The sequence below is a fragment of the Entelurus aequoreus genome, linkage group LG01 (assembly GCF_033978785.1).
Source record: "Entelurus aequoreus isolate RoL-2023_Sb linkage group LG01, RoL_Eaeq_v1.1, whole genome shotgun sequence".
NCBI lineage: Eukaryota > Metazoa > Chordata > Actinopteri > Syngnathiformes > Syngnathidae > Entelurus > Entelurus aequoreus.
Genome location: NC_084731.1, coordinates 30,196,133 through 30,217,395, shown reverse-complemented (window position 1 = coordinate 30,217,395; position 21,263 = coordinate 30,196,133). Strand labels below are relative to the sequence as shown.

The following is a 21,263-nucleotide window of genomic DNA, read 5'->3' as shown; positions in this document are numbered from 1 at the left end:
GTTTAATTTGTTTATGTCCCATAACTCACCTGTCGATCATAATTTTGCTCAGCAGCCCCCTCTTCTTCTTCTGAGGTCCGTCCGTGGTCCTCCTCGGCTGACCCAGCAGAGACTGCGCTCAGTGGGAACGGTTCTGTGTAGGCACTGGCAACACAAGACCAGATGAGGAAAAACAAATCAATACAACAACAACAAAGCAAAATAGGGATTCCTATTCTGACAAATACGTGAATCACAATTTTTTGCTTACAATTGAGATTGCGCATTGTTTTTTTTTCACAAAATGTGTATGAACTTTAGGATAACCTAAAAAGAACATTTAAATGGTGATTCAAGTAGAGTGAGCAGTTTATTAGGTTGAGTTTATTGAGTTCACACAAGTCACTTATTTCTGTTATGTTATATATAACTGCCCAAGAGAATTTTCGTTGCATTTCAGCGGGTTAATGACAGTAAGTTTTAGCCATGTGGACTTGTTGTTGTCGTTGCAATCATTGTTACGAGTCTGCACGGTTTTCCACCTCTTTATTAAAATATAACTATAGATCTCAACGTTGTTTATGTGCTGAAAGCTTCATTTATGATTGCTGCCTTTGGTAAATGCTCATCTCTTTTGGGTTTGCTCACACTTGCTTTGTTTTATTTAGACTTGCCAAGTTGGTGGTTTATGAAACACTTGTAGCAAAAATGTGTTTTAAAAACTCAGAAAACAAGATAAAATAAAAGCGGGGGGTGTATATTCTAGCGTCCCGGAAGAGTTAGTGCTGCAAGGGGTTCTGGGTATTTGTTCTGTTGTGTTTATGTTGTGTTACGGTGCGGATGTCCTCCCAAAATGTGTTTGTCATTCTTGTTTGGTGTGGGTTCACAGTGTGGCGCATATTTGTAACAGTGTTAAAGTTGTTTATATGGTCACCCTCAGTGTGACCTGTATGGCTCTTGACCAAGTATGCTTGCATTCACTTGTGTGTGTGAAAAGCCGTAGATATTATGTGACTGGGCCGGCACTCAAAGGAAGTGCTTAAAGGTTTGTTGGTGCTTTGTACTTCCCCCTACGTCCGTGTACACAGCAGCTTTTTAAAAAGTCATTAATTTTACTTTTAGAAACCGATACCGATCATTTTGAAACCGATACCCATAATTTCCGATATTACATTTTAAAGCATTTATCGGCCAATAATATCGGACATCTCTAACAAATATTATCAAAATAATACTTAAATGGGAAATATCAAACATTAAAAGTATATCAAACAAACCTTTAACGAAGTGATCACTGCAAACTTGTGTTTCTTGTAGTCGTTTGGTAAAATGTTGCACTCTTTTGCCCTTTTTGATTACCTCTCTAAGAACTCTGAAGAAACGTTTATAATTTTTGCAACTTGAACGGTACAAACAGTCTAAAACAATAGGGCCTTTTTCTCTGAGAAAGGCAAAATGCTGCCCATAACGCTCTGACAAAAGACGCTCGCCTGACCAACACTTCGAGCCTGCACAGTTAACGAGCCGGATGTGACGTCAGGTGAATACAACCTATTGTCCATTTACAATGATTTCTAAATGTATGTGCATTTCATGTATATTAATGTACTTCCCTTTGAGTACTTAGTTTTACAGTAACTAATTGTGGACAAACTAAATTCCAACATTCAGGGAGGGCAGAATGATATATGTAAATAAACCAGGGGTGTACAAAGTGCAGCCGTTGTAGTAACAAAATAAGCAGCAACAATTGACAAATACAGTAAAAAAAAGAGAACTAATGACAGATTTGTCTTTAAATGTATGCATAACATTTTTGTTTCCCTTTTTAAAAAAAAAAAATTCCAATACAATGACGTCAAATTGACACCACCCGGCGACGGCCCTACCACACCTCCACCTCCGCAAATAGATTGCCAATCTGTGGTAAACACTGTTGAGACTGCAATCTTTAATGATTAATCACGCAGTACAACGGGAATGACCTAATTAACATCTTCATTTGGTCCCTGTGAAGCTGCTTTTCTTAGCAATGCCAACGCTTACATTATTTCTACTGATCTATGTGATTTTCTTTTCCCCATGTGCGTCTCTCAGCGTTTTCAGTCCTCAAATGCAGCCCACACTGTAATCCCCTGCCTGTGTCAATCTTTAGTAAATGACACGGGTGTGTGTGTGCGCGCGTGCATGTGTGTGTGTGTGTGCAATTGTAATCCTTCACTGTTGTGGTGCAGGACTCAAAGGGGTCACTCTGTGGGTCAGTTTTCTTGTAATCCCTTTTAATGCTACCACTGGCAATTATGAAAGTCCTCTTGACCATTAGGACACACTTAGTATGTTTAACAAAATGCCCTTGACAGGGATGATGATTGGCGGATGATCTAAAAGCAGCTATAATTTTATCGGTAGGGTTCACCAGCACAAGATTATAATATGTAAACACTGATCACTGATACCTACACAGCATACTATGATTCTATAAACGAGTGTATTTAAAATGAACCCTGATTTAGATATTAATGCAGTTGTGTTATGGTATGAATCACATTTTATTTCTGGGCTTGTAGCTTGCACTGGTGTCGAACGACAATGTAACCTAATTCATATAATTTTTCTACGAATGTGTGAAAATCTTTCTTTTATTGCCCCCCTGCTATAAAAGTCCATCCGTTTATCATGAGAACACCAATACGTATTTCACATGGCTGACCTCGGTGAAGATAAATCAGAGGGAATGAAGTAGGCTTTAAAACACTTCTTCCGCCATCCCATTTTACACATAATGAAAACTCATATACAGCTTGTCCATTACATCATGTTATTTCCTTTTTAAAAGCGCCATTAAGGAAATGCTATTATGCATCTGATTGTCTTATGTTACATGACAACAAATTAAATGTACTGTACTGCGCCAAGAACTCTCTCTCTATGAAAGTGTACCTTTATTTAGATAATCATTGATTTGATGAGGCCTGCAATACACAATTCCGTCAAATTAAAATATATATTAGATGCAATCTGAAATTCTAATGGCACTATTACAGGAAATTGGTACAAGAGAATAGCTTCATTTGTATGCCACTATAGACAACAATGGCAATACTGATGGAGGACTGGAAGCGGTTTTAAATGGCTTTTTATAATGATTATGTGTTTCATATGTGTTGCACTTTTAATGTTGAGACATGTATATTGTAGGAATGATACAGGTCTTCTGACTTGTCACAAAACCTCTAACAAATTGTATTTTATTTTGTTCTAATAAAAAACCGGACATATACTGAACACTGCCATATCAACATTAATGGGCAGGAAATACAGAGAGTGAACTCCAAAAAATTCCTGGGGGGTCATCATTGACGAATACCTCAATTTAAAATGTCACATTAGCCATCCGTTAAACAAATTATCCAAATATGTTGGCCTGTTCTTTCACCTTTGTCATTATCTTCCTCTTTATGCTCTACTCACTCTATACAAAACTCTTGTTGAACCACATCTAAACTACTGTAATGTCATCTGGTGTAATACCTGCCCTAGCTACCTTCACAAATTAGAATCTAGGCAAAAAAAACAACATACGGGCCCTGTCATGGTCCAAGTTTAATGCCCCCACTCGACATCTACTCCATAATTATCATCTCCTAAGACTGACAGAGTTCAATATTTATCACAATACTTGTCTAACCTATAAAGTCATCCGCAGGCTGAATCTCAGGCTCTGTAGCTTGGTTTCCATCTATTGTCCACAGCATGCCCACAACACTCGTAATTTAGACACGATATCGGGTAAACATCATCTACTGACTTGTACTGCTCGAAGTGTTGTATGCCTCAGGATGCTGTATTCATTCTCCAACTTCAAAAAGAAACTGAAATCATACCTATTAACCACCTATCTCTAACGCCTCATGTGAGTGGCTAGTGCTCCTTTAGAGGATTAGCATTGTCACATCTGGCTTCGGGGTAGACTGCTGTTGGGCTGTGCTTGGTTGAATGTATGTATGTATGTGTATGCTTGATTTTGTGCTCCTATTTTGTGTTTGTCATATCGTGTTTTTGTGCTTGCCACCCTGTCTCAGCATTCCATGCATATACTGATCCCTGGGCCCCCTGCCAAAAGCTTCTTCTAGCTTATCTGGGGGACCCTTTCACTTATCACCATCCTTAAATGGATATTCACTACTGTTGTAATTTGTAATATGATATTGTGAATAAGCTTGATTGAATTGAATTGACAGGTGATTTACATTTAGGAGTTGGCTGCAGCTTGGAATTTTCCCTCTTTGTAAATAAATACAACTCAAGAAAACAGACAAGCGCATTCCTGCAACCTCCACCCCTCTACTGTGAACCCCGTCCTCAGAATTCCTGATACTTTTCTGGTCACGTCTCCATCTTTCAGTCCCCTTCTCTCCCGCCACAGCCTGACCCTTGTCCTGCATTTCCTGTCAACACACCGGTGGGAAGCTCCTAGGCTGGATATTTCCTCCCCGGGGATGACCTGGCAATGACCTAAGAATGCCTGGCACCAGGCCTGGTCAGCCGGAGACACACCCTGTCCACCACAGAGCCACCACCCAGTACAACAATGCACTTAAGGGAACTCCTTCATCACATAACATAACAGAAGCAATGGCAGGCCATGACGAGGATTTGTTGACGCACCCCTGAAGGGTTTGTGCAATACAAATAAATCTACTATCGAATTAACTGTGCATAACCGTAAGGGCACAAAAACACATTTGCTTATTAAGTAGAACTGCCTAAAAATGACGTAGGGGATCATTTAATGGGCTCAATGTTGAACACAATCACATCCCCTGCACTTTCTTTGCCAACATGTTGTTTACTGCTCATTTGTTGCCACACTGTTAATTGGCAAGAGCAGTGCATTCTCAGCAAGAGTGCCATCTTTGATAAAGCATCCACAGTACACTCAAACACACTTGCAGAAAAATACCTTGGCTCTCTGTGCGGTGTATCATTAGTGAGTTTTGCACATTAATGTAGCTTGAAAGTTAACTATTTGCTTAATCGGAATCCTTTTGTGGAAGTGGTTGTGTTACACATTTTTACAGGCAGATTTGTTGCGCAGAAGCTTTGTAACTACAGTGAAATTACATTTCTGCTACTGCAGCAGGGTGCTTTTGAGAGCCGTGCTGTGAGGCCATTTGGTCAGTCTCGCCGCTAAAATCTTGTATTTTTCCTCTGTGGGTTTACAAATGCTTTGACCACAGTGGCTGCATTCTCAATCAGTCACTGCCATTGTAAGATGGGCAGCCTGGGAGAGTGACGATGTCAGGGTTTGAGTTGAGAGCACAATATAGCCACAAAGGCACGGGCAACTACACTCTACACAACCATTGACACACGTACACAAATGTGTGCACTTGCATTCAAATAAACATAAATCGGCCCCCAAAGACTCACTAAAGAGCCGTGGCTCTGGCAACACAAAGCCCTCCAGGGAAAATGTGGTAAAGTGGAGGTGAGAAGACTGATAGGCTCTTTGCATTAAATGTGAGTGCTGTGAGACCTCCAACTCACAATAAGCCGCATCGATAACATCACAGAGAGAAAAAGAGCACACGCTGTGAATCTATTGTGTGAGAAATGGAAGGGTAACATATGCTGTTATCCTACATGTGCCGGAACACATTTTGAAAAGTAATATTTTTGCTTCTGCAAGAGTGACCACATCGTTGATGCCGGTAACAATGCACTGAGTATGGATGAGTATAACCACTGGTTAGCTGATTATTTATTTGTTGCGGTTGTGTCTGAAGCGATTGAAAGAAAAAAATAAGCACACCACTTGGCTTCAACCAGCTGAGGCGCTGTCAATTCTGTAAATGACAAACGTTAAAACACTGTTTCGTAAATCTATCACTGTTTTTCCTATGCATCTTTATAAATGATAAATGGGTTATACTTGTATAGCGCTTTTCTACCTTCAAGGTACTCAAGGACTCTCTGTTGAAAACAGAAAACAAAACGCTTTTTCTACGGCCACGGTGAAAAAGGCGCTATAGCAAAGACAGTTAAAAGGTGAAATAGAGACTAAGGCAGGGGTGTCAAACGTACGGCCCGAGGGCCGGATCAGGCCCGCAAACAGGTTTTATCCGGCCCGCGGGATGGGTTTGCTAAGTATAAAAATGTACCTGAAATTTTGGAACGAAATAAACAGCTGTTCTAAATGTGTCCACTGGATGTCGCAATAGCAATTATTTGTATCTTTATAGATGATGCTACATATGTACAAAATAAACCACATGATGTTAGTACATCAGTCGAGGAAAATGATCAAACTACACAAATAACATCCTGTAATTTGATTTTGATATAATTTTTTTATCTTGATAGATTGAAAATTAACACCAATGAGTTGACTGATAACTAAATAAATAATAATAAATAACGACTAATAAAGATTGAATAATATTAACCGCAACATGTAGGTGTTAAAAAAAAACCCAACAACATTATGATTTGTACATTTTCAGAATGTACTTGTTCTATTTTTAAACAAAGAAAACTGTCTGAAGTTGTCTTTATTTTTAAGTTATCGTGCTGTGATTTTACAAGTCCGGCCCACTTGGGAGTAGATTTTTTTCCATTTGGCCCCCGATCTAAAAGGAGTTTGACACCCCTGGACTAAGTAGAGTTTAAAAAATTCTAGTGCCAGTTGTAAGGAAAACAAAGATAAAGATAAAAAGGGGTTCAGTTATTGTTTAATTTGTGTGAATGCACAAATGTGTAAGGCTAAAATATGTATCCTAATGCACAATTTCTCTCATCTCACCTGAAAGTTATTATTAGTTTCTTGTAATTTGTATTAGTTACTGTCCAGTGCTTTTATTTTTCGTTTCACTTCCTATTCAATCATTGGTACTTTAACTTTAACTTTATTTTCCCACATTCACTGGCTCCCTCGCCTATCCCTGATTGGCAATTAGGACACACCTGTTCTTGGTTGCCAATCAGGTTTCATTGTATGTCCTATGAACAGGTCTAGATCATTTTGCTTTGTTTGCTTTGCGCTTAACAAATGCTTGCTCTTTGTGCACATTCCAGCTGCACATCTTTGTTTTTTGTTTTACTTGCATTTTCCCGAATAAAAATTGCTTTTTTTCTTGTATTTTAGTAAAGCAATTTACATAGGATAAACATGGTAGGCTATAATCTACTAGGAGCTGGCAGATACACAACAGCTATGCAGAAAATAGAACATAAGCCAGACATATGTAATACGTTTCCTTAATTGAACAATAATGCAGTCCAAAACACAACATTTGTCAATAAGTTGCATATTACTTACAGCTACAAAGTGTCCAAGACCGAAGCGTATTAGAAAGTATCCAGTAACACACATGTCCACATCATTTATTGTATGTCGTGAGCTTAACTTGATGAATTATTGGGGCCACTAGGTGTTACACAAACAAATCAAATACCACTCCACTTCATCTTAAAGACAGAATAAGTCCATTCCAGACGATTAATAATAAATAAGGATCTCTGCAGGTTTCAACAAGTAAATTTTATGGGGAACAGCACTTTTTTGGGAATGTTGCCTATCGCTCACAATCATTATGAGAGACAAGAGGACAAAAGTATTTATTGTTCTTGCTTTCTAACATATAAAAATCGGCTTGTTATTGGTAGCTAGCAATGCAGCTAATAAGAGCAATCAATTCTACCTCTAAATCATTTTAAAAATGCATTCAAAAACAGTCAACAATACTTCATTTACGTTCGGTTAGCTGTATGATAACTAAACTGTAGCAACATTGTTATTGTAAGAGCGAACACTGAGGAACTCTTTTTCTAGCGTACTAACACATCGGTGTGCTACGGTTTTAGCCGTAGAAGCTGACTACGGAAAGAGATAAGTTAGTTTCTACGTCAGCAGGAAACGCGTTTGAGTTTGTAATGCACAACACTGCAATTGGACACACATCTGTACTGACTGAAAGACATGAACAATCATATTAGAGTATCTGTAAAGTGTTAGCCAAAATGTAATGTTTTGTTTGGACACAGCTAGCTCGACAGTGTATGCACTGTAGTGTAGGGTGATGTTAATAATTAATAATTAATTCATAATAATTAGCCTTATTGTCTCCGAGGAGAAATTTGTCTTGGACATCAAGACACAGTGTTTTACATACATACATACATACATACACTACCGTTCAAAAGTTTGGGGTCACCCAAACAATTTTGTGGAATAGCCTTCATTTCTAAGAACAAGAATAGACTGTCGAGTTTCAGATGAAAGTTCTCTTTTTCTGGCCATTTTGAGCGTTTAATTGACCCCACAAATGTGATGCTCCAGAAACTCAATCTGCTCAAAGGAAGGTCAGTTTTGTAGCTTCTGTAACGAGCTAAACTGTTTTCAGATGTGTGAACATGATTGCACAAGGGTTTTCTAATCATCAATTAGCCTTCTGAGCCAATGAGCAAACACATTGTACCATTAGAACACTGGAGTGATAGTTGCTGGAAATGGGCCTCTATACACCTATGTAGATATTGCACCAAAAACCAGACATTTGCAGCTAGAATAGTCATTTACTACATTAGCAATGTATAGAGTGTATTTCTTTAAAGTTAAGACTAGTTTAAAGTTATCTTCATTGAATAGTACAGTGCTTTTCCTTCAAAAATAAGGACATTTCAATGTGACCCCAAACTTTTGAACGGTAGTGTACATACATACAGTTCATCCGGCAATGTAGTGACGACAGTGAACAGTGCGCAGGTATATCAGTTAGTTATGAAATCACACATTGCACTCCCCCTGTATTGCACCCCTTCCGTATTGCACTATCCCAATACTGCACTCCTTATTATTGCATCCGGTTATTACAGTAGTTTTCTGTTGTTAAGTGCTTTGATTGCCAGCGGGACAAAGGAAAATATCCAATCCTATCCAATCCACTTTATTTATATAGCACATTTAAACAACAAAAATGTTTCCAAAGTGCTGCACAGCCATGTTAAAAACAATATTAAAACAATATTATGCGTCACTATAGACAGCGATTTTAAACTTGACAAACAAGTCAATGGCGTTTTAAAATCGTGTTTTTATCATCTTTGTCTTTTAGTAAAGGTAAAACCGTTTTTATCTTTTAACCTTTTTGAACAAGTCATGCATGCTTTTATTTCAAGTCGCCTGGACTACTGCAAGGCACTTTATGCTGGCATTAGCCAAAAAGCTCTCTCCCGGTTGCAGTTAGTCCAGAACGCGGCAGCACGACTTTTAACAGGGGCCAGGAAACGGGAGCATATAACCCCAATTCTTGAGAGTTTGCACTGGCTCCCTGTTCATTTTAGAATTGATTTTAAAACCTTGCTGTTTGTTTTTAAAGCTTTACATGGACTGGCACCTCAGTATATCTTGGACCTCATCCAAATTTACAATCCTGCGTGCGCTCTGATGTCCGAGAGCCAGCTCCTGCTCGTGGTGCCCAAGACGAGACTTAAAACCAGGGGAGACAGGGCCTTCTCTAGGGTTGGCCCTAAGCTCTGGAACACTCTGCCCCTTCCATGTTCAAACTACTTCCACAGTGGAGTGTTTTAAGTCTCGTCTTAAGACCCACTTTTATTCTTTGGCTTTTAACACTACGTGAGTTGTGTGGTCTTCTGTCCCCTGTTGTCCTCTGTGTTTGTTTTTATAAATTTTGATTTCTATTTACTGTTTTAATTGGTTTTACCCTTTAAAATCGTTTTGAATTATATTTATTTTTATATTGGTTTTATATTTATTTATTTTTTGTTTTTATTCAGTCATTGGTGGAGCATAAAGGAAAATATATACCTGTTGAGTTTGTATGTTGCTGTCCTGTACCATTTACCATTTGGCATCAACACAATTTCACTATGAAGTATGAGGTGTGGGTCACGGGTGATTTTAAGACCCTGCTTTCCCACTGTCTTGTCGAATATTTCTTGAAGGGAAAAGTGGGATGCATGCCAATTATTTTACCAGCCCTTTTTATACATTTTTGAAGTTGGGTTTTGAGTTTGACAGGCAGATTTCCAAACCATGTGGAGATGCCATAACGGATGACAGATTCAATATTTGCCTTATAAAACAACATCCTTATATTGCTTGCCACATGTGCTGCATGTATAATGATCAATAGTATGGTGACTCACTCGATGGACAGTTGTCTGTTTGGTCAAGCTGGCCGAGGACATTTCTAGTTGATTTGGGCACTCCATTAATTCGGCATAGCTTGGCTCAAAAGTTCCAGATTTGCAGCGGGACCATGTCGCACTCTCTCAGCTTCCATCTGCTCCAACGTTTCAGCTTCTTCTTTGTGCTTGCTTCTATAAGCAGCAATTCATTCTCTGTATATTTAATTTCGAAAAGATAAGGTTGTGAATCCTCATTTGTCCAAAAATAGCTGTCTTCCTTGTTTGTTACCAAGTCTGCCATGATTAGAAAACACACTCGCGTTTGATTTAGGAAGTAGGAACATATTTGTTGCGGGAAGTCGAAAGTGCGCTGCTATGGAAACGGAAATAAATGCGTCAAATAATTAGTTCCGGTTGTGCATAAAATGACCAAAATACGGTAAATATTTTACATATTACGTATTGTTATGAATGTGTCTGTTACTATATCATATATAGATTTGCAGTGTGCATATAAAATGTTTTGAAGTTGTTTTACAGGGCTACAACGGTGACTCCCCTCAGCCGCACCTTGCAAGCGTTTTTTATCATCTTTAAAATCCTAAAAAAAAAAGACGTGTGTTCTTGTCTCTCATAATGATTGTGAACGATGTTTTAAAAAGTGCATTTCCCCTTCAAAACTTTTTAAGACCATAATGAAAATAATTTAAGACTATGTCACATCCATACGGACAAAAGAGTACAAAGACAAAAACAGAGGGCCAGAATGAATTGTAAGTTGTTTTTTGTATGACACTGTGAGGCTGCACTCCTCATTCGTGGTGCTGTTACTTGTTAAAAACCCCTGTTTGGCCCGCGGACCATTGGCACATTTTTACTTTGGCCCTTGGGCAGCCCTGGTCTACATTTCCGGCCTTGTTGTTGTTGTTTTCGGATAAGGAGATGCTGCTCCGTTATTGATTTAAGTAAAGTCTCAATGTCAATAAAACAGTTAGCTCCATCTTTTGACACTTCTTCCACTCCCGTCCTTGCACGCTACACCGCTACAACAAAGATGACAGGGAGAAGACGCTGTAGAAGGTGAGCCACGTAAATAAGACCACCCACAAAACGGCGCATCTGGAAGCGACTGTCAGAAAGCGGCTTGAAGATGATCTGTAAAACATAATCTATGCAACATTTTGACCAAAAACCACCATTACGTGTTATGTACACCACAAGGAAGTGTTTTCAATTTAGAAAAAAAAATAAAAATAATATGACTCCTTTAATGCGCCGTATAATCCGGTGCACCTTTTATATGAAAAAAGATCGAAAATAAACCATTCATCGGCAGTGCACCTTATAATCCGGTGCGCCCGATGGTCCAGAAAATACGGTATACTTCCTGTAATTCCAATTCAAACTCAACATCCTGTAGGGTGAAAGTTATTCTTCAAATAGATTGAATTAAAGTTACACATTGGGAATTATGCACAAGCCAGCTTTCCACCTGCTGTTGTTTAGTCATTCCCTGGAAATGCCAATTATTTTCTTTACAGGCTAAAACTAGTGACATAAGGCAATAGCCCCAAGATATCACTGAGGAAAAACAAACTGTAAACCGAAAGGACACAACACATAAAAATAAATTGTCATGGGGACGATCTCCTCCGAAATTAACTTTAGAGTACAGCTTTTAGACAGCGCTCAATAATGGCCCACCTTTTTGACCACACACAGGTCATCAAGCGCAACTATTTTATTAAGAACGGGAAAGACTGTGGCCCCGTAGCGATTGAAGCTGGGGGTCAAGCTGAGGTAATTTGGCACTGTCTAACAGTGGTGATTCCTCACTCCATCACACACTGCAGTAAAGCCTGTGGCCCCTCCGGTGTCCAATGAAAGAGAGGCACCCGGGAGAGTGCTACTTTAATAAAAGCACCTCCAAACTTAACCATAAGTGTCAGCAACATGAGAGCAATTACAGCATAATCGCTCTCACTACATTGTCCTACCTTTTGATTTACTTTACCCTTGTATTTTCACCTTTCTGAGATCTATTCATGTAAAAAGATACATACTTCCCATTCTTCTCCAGCCCACATTTAATTGCAGCCAATAATGACTTCATCTAATGTGAATAATCTCTGCTCAGTGAGCTATCCAATTACCATTACTTGCACTATCATTTCAAACCTCCATGGAAGGCAGATGCTGCCGAAGTGACCGCTAAATCCACAAAATAAGGAGCAAGCTTCCCCACAAGGGATATCCCACAATATAGGGATGCCCGACACAGCAGGGTGCTCATGTGTCACTTACCATACACTTAAAAAGGAATGATCAGACTCAGCCTCATGTAGTGAGACTGTGTAAGATATTAGTATGCCATTGGCCATTAACATCAATTCCGGCGACTCTTACAAGACTGAAAACACTGCAGGTGGGCACAGACTATTGTAAGTGTGAACTTGGTACAATGAGCTGCAACATGTCTTATATTATAGAAACCACTGTAATCCTTTGTAATGGATAGTAATGATTAGGGTTGGGCAATATTGCCTAAAATCTATATGGCTGCCACTTGCGATAACAATATATCGCACTATATAATATTTGGCATATAAATAATAACAAAATAATTTTAAAAGCCTCCTAATTTAGCTGCTAACATAAACATATTGATTACTGTATTGTATTATTTTCTCCAAACTATGAGAATAGACGTGATAACAGCTGGTTATTTTCTGTTGTAACGCATTTCTATTTATTAACTTCTGTTAAAATGTAATAAGCGCTTATTGTTCTGTTGTTTGAATACTTTACATTAGTTTTGGGCAGTAGTTTAAATTTGGGTATCGATTCAATGCCAAGTAGTTGAAGGGTCATTATTGACCACGTCAATGTTGATACCTAAAATATTTCAAGATCATTGAATGATAACATTTTTGATCACAATTATAATCTGACAAACTTACAATGGCTGTGTAACAATATCAATTAAATATTCAAATTATTTCCTCATTCCATTTTTTTTTTTTTACATATAAAATGTATGATAAAGTTAATAGTGCATTTGTAAACAATGACAAAAACGACAAACCATTTTGTGATAGTAAAAATTATAGATCTAATCACTGTAGTATCGATCATTAACTGATATTTGTATCAAAACAACTACCCTTGTTTATCTTCAAGAGCTCTAGCTTAGCGATTTTCTATACTTATTTGTATCTTCCACCAGTGTGTAGTCTAACATGTTTGCTGGTGATTCCTTATCCTCTAGTCCTCCAGTGATAATACTACCTGACAGAAACATAGTTAATTTGCTGGCATAGAGGCAGGGCTTATTGATCTAAAAGCAGCTTCGCACTGTGGAGCGACATTCGCCGCTAGCGAGGATGCTAAATTGTGTTGAGGACGCCTTTGTTTGCTTGTCGCTGTCAAATTTTTGGGACACAGCTAATCAAAATGGTTTGATTGTTTGTTATGTATTGTATATATCATATAAAAATATAATATAATAATATAATATATCAGTATATATACTGTATATATAATATGTAAATATTAAATATATGTTATATTTTTTATTGCTACTATGGTACATTTTTTGTCTACTTTATACCTTTATTCCTTTCCATCCTTACCTTTTTCATCCTTTGTAACTGAGCTACTATGTGGAACAATTTCCCTTGTGGATCAATAAAGTTTGTCTAAGTCTAAGTCTACAATTTATTATCACGATATGACAATAGTATTAAAAGCTCTATTGTCAACCTAATATACATAATTTATATTGTATATCGTCTATATCAGGGGTCGGCAACCCAAAATGTTGAAAGAGCCATATTGGAGGAAAAATACAAAAACAAATTTGTCTGGAGCCGCAACAAATTAAAAGCCATATTACATACAGATAGTGTGTCATGAGATATGAATTGAATTAAGATGACTTAAAGGAAACTAAATGAGCTCAAATATAGCTACAGATGAGGCATAATGATGCAATATGTACATATAGCTAGACTAAGTAGCAGGTTAGCATCGATTAGCTTGCAGTCATGCAGTGACCAAATATGTCTGAATAGCACTCCACACAAGTCAATAACATCAACAAAACTCACCTTTGTGCATTCACGCACAACATTAAAAGTTTGGTGGACAAAATGAGACAGAAAAAGAACTGGCATAAAACACATCCTAGAAAGTCAGAGAAAGTTCTACATGTAAACAAACTAAGGTGAGTTCAAGGACCACCAAAATTAGTAGGACAAAACGGCGCTCGCCAAATACTCGAATCAGTGAAGCATGTTTAATACAAACAGTGTGATTTATAACAATTAGGGAGTTTTGTGTCATGTTTGTCCTCCTACAGAAACCATATTAAAACAAAATTTTTTTTTTTTTTCCCCTCATCTTTTTTCATTAATCATACATTTTTTAAAAAGCTTCAGAGAGCCACTAGGGCGGCGCTAAAGAGCCGCATGCGGCTCTAGAGCCGCGGGTTGCCGACCCCTGGTCTATATAGTATAGTAATGATGGATACACAGCTTCAGAATGGAGGTTGTTTTAAATCCTTTGTCTGATTTCCTGCCACAATTACTTTGTGTAATCCAGACTTTTATCAGGACTTTTTCTGATGGATTTAATAGTCCTAGGGGACAAGATTCACAGGGGTCTGAAGGATTATCCAGGATGTATCTGTTCATTAGTATAAGCGTCATAAATGGGTATACCACAGTACATGTTCAAATCCCTTGAGTCAGTAGAAGGAGACTCAGTTAAATTTTTTTTATAATAATTACTGGTATGTTTCTGTGAAATGGTAATAATGATTGGGTTTGATAAAATGTCAAATACCTTTCAGCATCTGCTTTCGTTGTCTGGGACTTGCTGTCTATCCCCGGGAAACTGTTCATGTCCACGTAGCCATCGTTCTCATTGCAGGAAGCTGTCATGCGATTTGGATCCTCAAAAAACTCAGTCACAGTGTGCGATCTGGTCGGTCTGCCTGGAATTTGAATGTTCTCATAGTCAGAGCTCATAGCCGGAATATTTTCATAGTCAGAGGTGTCTGCACTGGGGAAGGAAATCGAGCGGGGCTTCGTTAAAGGCAACGGCATGGCGGAGCGATGAGAGCGTTCCTCGAAGGACTCAACTCTGAAGACACCTCTGCCATAAGCTTTGAGTTCACTTTTCCTCCTTTGATGATCTTTATAGAGGACCAAGTTTGATGTCCGGTCAGAAGGACGCTGATGGGGGTTTACAATATGAGACTGCAGCTGAGGGGAGCTGCCATTGCTCCTACGGTCAAGCTCAATGACTCTTGCCGGGCCATGATGACTGGACTCAGAAGAAGATCGAGATGAACGAACAGAACCGTCACTGAAACCTTTTGAGTCTGTCTTTCTCTTAAACTTGAGAGCCAAAAATCGCTTAAAGGAGATTTTCTTCTTTTTAAATTGGTCGTCGGGCTCATGCTGGATCAAAAGAGAAGGGGAACTCTTTGTTACAGGTTTTTTGGTAATGTATGCCAGTTCAAAGGGTGGGGGGATGTCCACTAGAGAGGTTGGAGTGGAAACGCCGCTGGACGACTGCTGGCTTCTTTGGGAGAAGCTCCCAGAAGACGTCATGACACATGGAAGTGAGAGAGTGTCATCTTTCCTCTTCATCCTTAACTCGTCCTTTGGAGATTGGTCCGCCAAGGATGCTTCTGGACTCCCTGTAGAACGGGAGTACAGAAGGAAGCGGCGAGACTTCGTAGATGGGATCAGGCAGTTGTCCCCTGGCGCCTGTGATTGGCTGATCGTTTCACTGCTTCTATCTAAGGCCACTGTGCAGTAATCATGCGTTTGGTACTCAGTCCCTGTCTCCTCGGGCACGGTTTCTGGGACATAACCAGGAATTTTGCCAGAATAAGAGCGAGAACGTGTCACAATGGTCTTTCTATCTATGTTCAAAAAGTTCTCCCCTTCGGAGTCAAACCCTGCTTCCTCATAAATATGCTCCTCACTGTCTGAGTCTGTGTCCTCATAGAAAGGCACAATATGGCAATCAAGTTCTTCTATGTCTTCTTCAAACGCCTCAGTGGTGTGGGCGAACACCACCCTGTTGGTGAGCTCTGGTGTGCGGCCCAGGTCTAATTCTTTTGGCACAGTGATGTTGCATAACCTTAGGCGAGGCTGGCAGCTTCTTCTTTGGCTGAGGATAGCCTGCTCTCGTTGAGCTGTTCTCTCTTTTGCACTTTTTCCTTTGACATGTTTCTTTTCTGTCTGCTCTTCTTCATCCTCATCACCTATTTCCACATAATCTTCTGATGAGACACACTCTAACTTTTCAAAGTCATCAACTTTAGGGCAGGGAGAATCCTGAATGTCTGCATACTCATCTGCTGACTCAGTGTCTTTTGCCTTGTCTTTATGCTGATTCAAGTGTTGTACCTCTTCAGCCTCGGCCTGGTCTATTAGGGTTTGCTTATCTTCCAGTTTTTCCACATCATCTGAAGACACATAGAAAGGTTCTTGGTTTGAAGCACCTGATGTCTGCTGATCATTCGATGGCTTGTCATTAATGTCTTCCTCCCCCCATTCAGGATCAGCAGTACAAGTCATATCAGACGGGACAGCTTCGATTACTGAATATGGGCCAAACACATCCTCAGTGCTGGATGTAAACCGAAAGCAGCCCGAGACATCTTTGGTGGCACGTTCTGGTTGCCATACTTCAGCATCTCCACTTTCAGCCGGGTCACAAGACTCACATGTATCACTAGCGCCGTCTGTGGGGCCAATCACATCGTAGGGATACTCCTCAGTTACAGTTGGGAGCGTGCAGAATCCAAATACAAATCTTCCAACATCCAGCTCAGTATCTTCTGCCGACAAGTCAAACTGAATAAAGTCTGTCTCACCCTGACTGAGTGAATACATTTGATCAAGCTTTTGTTCATCCAAGTCTATAACAGTCTTTCCACTAAGTCCAAGTGTGTCCCCTTCCTCTTCCTTACTAGATACCACCTCCTTGTTTTCATTTGGGGAAGAAGAAAGGGTCAATGTATCATTATCTTTGTTTAGGTCAGCATTAGGCTGATTTGGGTCATTGTCAGGATTTTTATCGTCCGTGGTGTCTGCAGTCGAACCGTCATCCTCTATAACTGTGTCTTCAGAGCCAACACTCTCAATGTCATCGTCTTTATTATTAAATATTGTTTCCCCCTGCTGTCTTTCGACCTTAACTTCTCCATCAGCTACGTCATCAACCTTCCCCTCTGTCTCGGTTTTCCCCTCGTTGTCCTGGTTTTCCTCAGCCGTCTCATGAGGACCCGTTTCGCCATTTGAATGAGACAGGTCTCCATTACTGAGGCTCTCCCTCTGCGGTATAAACTCATAGAAAGGTTTGGGCTTGGGGGCAAGAGGAGGATTTGAGCCACGCACAGAGGGACAAGGCCTTGACATCAGTTTGGACTGCACTTTGATGGTCAGATGACTGCGGACTTTCGGTCGAGGGACTTGCAGCGGATTTTGAAAATCTGGGAAAAAAATAAAAATAAAATAAAAATCATATGCTGACAGTTACATCTTGAACGTGTGTGTGTGTGTGTGTGTGTGTGTGTATGCATAGAGACTAGTGCTGTCAAATATTGTCTGTAATCAAATTAATCACATTTTTAAATTTGGATTAATCATGATTAATTGCATTTAAATTAACTTAAAAACAGCCCAATATTAGAACATAAATACATTTGTGTTTATTCTTGTATTTATCCTCACTAATCTTTGCACTGGCCGTATAACAACCCGCAATGCCTTTCAGGTAATCCACAGTTACGGTAAAGTTTAAAATAATTTGCATGATTAATATGCGTTTGTACACGATTAATGCGATATTTTTTGTGATTAATCACATGAGTTAACTTGTTATTTTTGACAGCTCCAGCGGAGATACATATGTGCTTGTTTTTCTATAGAATGCCAAGTGGAAGCCGTGTCCTGTCTGTAGATGGTAACAAGTAGAATGCTGCAGGGGATATTATCAGCAGGAAAAACAACAGAGCCACAGCATACTTAGAGGAGGAACAATAACATCGCCCTGTCTGGGAAATGACACATGCATGTTGGAGGTTCACAATGGACACTTACTTGCTTGGTTGCTCATAGCCTATACCTTGTGTACAGTAAATATTATTTCATTTCATCGTAAATCTGGAGTTATCACAACTGTAAGATTGCTGATGCAAATGTATCATTCCAAATACTTCACTGTGACAATATAAAAAGTTCACAATTTTAGGAAGTTTTGAAATGTCATTAAACACGCCCATTCTGAACATAGTGTGCACACCCCTTCTCACTTCCTGTTATTGAGCACCTGCCCTGACGCACATCCTATTAGACACAGCGTCTCTCCCTGACCATTTTATCTTCTAATAAAGATGGAAATGTGCCCTGTTATATTTTTATTTATAAGGCGAGTTTCATAAAATGCCTATCTCTGCCTTTTTGACGGGGGACGTCCAAGAGTACACATTCTAACAGGACTTCCTTCTTGACATTCTTCAACTGCAGACACACACACCCAAACACACACAGGTGGACACACGGACACAAACACTTTGACTGAAAAAGGCTGTATCAAAGAACAATAAACATTTACAAAAATATGATATGCATTATGCAACAAGAATTCACTTAAAATAGATGTCTAAAAATGTAAGGGTGACACAGGATATGACTGTATACAATGTCCACAATGAAAAATGTCACCTATTAAACTACAAAAACACTCTTGTGTCTTATTTTATTCAAGCTTGGCCATTAAATAAAAATAGAATTTATTATAAAAATGGGACCCATTGCCTCCCTGCTTGGCACTCAGCATCACGGGTGGGAATATTGGGGGTTAAATCACCAAAATGATTCCCGAGCACGGCCACCGCTGCTGCTCACTGCTCCCCTCACCTTCCAGGGGGTGGAACAAGGGGATGGGTCAAATGCAGAGGTTAATTTCACCACACATAGTGTGCGTGTGACAACCATTGGTACTTTAACTTTATTTAATATTTTTGTTAGTTAACTACACAGCTCAGTGGCTATTTAGTTAGAGTGGTTAGAGTGTCCACCCTGAGACTGGGAGGTTGTGAGTTCAAACCCCGGCCAAGTCATACCAAAGACTACAAAACATGTGACCCATCGCCTTCCTGCTTGGCACTCAGCATCACGGGTGGGAATATTGGGGGTTAAATCACTAAAATGATTCCCGAGCGCGGCCACCGCTGCTGCTCACTGCTCCCCTCACCTCCCAGGGGGTGGAACAAGGGGATGGGTCAAATACAGAGGTTAATTTCACCACACCTAGTGTGTGTGTGACTATCAGTGGTACATATATATTTTTGTTAGTTAACCAACATTATGGAATCTTTTTTTGGTAACACTTTAGTATGGGGAACATATTCTAAGTAAGAAAGACTTAATTTAGAGTTATTTGGACACTAGGGGAACATATTCTAAGTAACAAAGACTTAAGGGTTAGGGTTAGGGTTATCGTAGTTTTGTGTTTTGTTATGTAGTGAATTGTGAAGTGAAGTGAATTATATTTATGTAGCGCTTTTTCTCTAGTGACTCAAGGCGCTTTACATAGTGAAACCCAATATCTAAGTTACATTCAAACCAGTGTGTGTGGCACTGGGAGCAGGTGGGTAAAGTGTCTTGCCCAAGGACACAACGGCCGTAACTAGGATGGCGGAAGCGGGGATCGAACCTGGAACCCTCAAGTTGCTGGCACGGCCACTCTACCAACCCGAGCTATACCGAGCTCTAAGAACAGACCATATTCATTAAGTGGTATTAAAGGGATAATCATATAAAACAACTTCCTTATTTAGTACTAATAAGCAATACTTCTGAGGTTATTAAGGGAAAACTCTTAGTTAATGGCTTACTGGTTGTATAATAAGGCCATGCAGAATAAGGCTACTTAATAATGACTCATTAAAAGCCAATATGTTACTAATTTGCCTGTTAATAAGCTAGTAATTAATGTTGAATATGTTCCCCATACTAAATTGTTCCCCCTTTTTTTTCAATAAGAAAATGTGTAGAGATAAAATGTGTTTATGACATCAAACTTAATTATTTAACGTTATGCAACAATTCAACTGAAGTTAATTAATTTGATATCAGAGAGCATTTTTTTTCAAACATTATCAAACTAACTAACCTAATCGATTATAATCTACCTGTATGACCTTTTGTTTTTGATCAATAACACACACAACTATAACGTCAAATAATATTACCAACCGACCTGTGTTCATCGTGGGACATCATCATCCACGGGAGCTGAGAGTCGCGCTCATTTTCCGCCAAAGTATCTTCCACAAAGTTAATCCAAATTAAACACACACACGAAAAAATAAAGGACGTTGTTGCTAAAATCACGTCGCAAAATCAGAGTTTGAGACGCTGCTGAGGAGCGGATGAAGCTTGCAGCTCCTCCACTGACGCTCCACTTCAAAGTGAGCTCTAGTGTGCTAACAGGGGGTCTTCTTGGCTTCTTCCTGAGGCGCGACGGTCCACTTCGAGCTCACGAAACCCACTCGACGTGTACGTTTTATTCCTATGTTTTGAATGTCTAATAAACAATTTTAAATTTTTTGCCAAAATATAATTACACGTACGGTATCATTTTTACTTTCCGCGCTACGTGCCAATATTGTGTACATCCGTTCAATATGGGGGGACGGCGGGTCGATCCTAAAATCGATTCTGTCGATGCCAGAGGTGGTATAAGTATTGGATTGATACTGTGGTGAAAAAAGTCGAGATTTTTCCCTTTTCTTTTGTTTATTTTCACAAATATCTGTTTTTTGTAGTGTCATTCATTGTTAAAGTTAAAGTTAAAGTACCAGTGATTGTCACACCCACACTACGTGTGGCAACATTATTCTCTGCATTTGACCCATCACCCTTGAGGTGAGGAGAGCAGTGAGGGTTAAATTTAACCCCCAGATCCAACCCTTGATGCTGAGTGCCAAGCAGGGAGGTAATGGGTCCCATTTTTATAGTCTTTGTTCAGTTCAGTTCAGTTCAGTTCAGTACAGTTCAGTTTAGAACAGGGGTGTCCAAAGTGCGGCCCGGGGGCCATTTGCG

At 39.4% G+C, this 21,263-nt stretch overlaps 1 protein-coding gene across 2 annotated transcripts in view; it reads right to left on the bottom strand.

The window, feature by feature from the left end:
• Window positions 1-20,813, bottom strand: part of fgd5a (FYVE, RhoGEF and PH domain containing 5a) — an 85,187-nt gene extending 64,374 nt beyond the window's left edge. For both annotated transcript variants that reach the window (XM_062047133.1, XM_062047142.1), the window contains exons 1-3: window positions 20,419-20,813; window positions 14,977-17,644; window positions 30-144 (exon numbers count right to left, since the gene is read on the bottom strand). In XM_062047133.1, the coding sequence (XP_061903117.1) occupies window positions 30-144; window positions 14,977-17,644; window positions 20,419-20,428 (2,793 nt within the window). In that variant the 5' untranslated portion in view covers window positions 20,429-20,813. The remainder of the gene's footprint in view (window positions 1-29; window positions 145-14,976; window positions 17,645-20,418) is intronic.
• Between the last annotated feature and the right edge of the window lie 450 nt (window positions 20,814-21,263).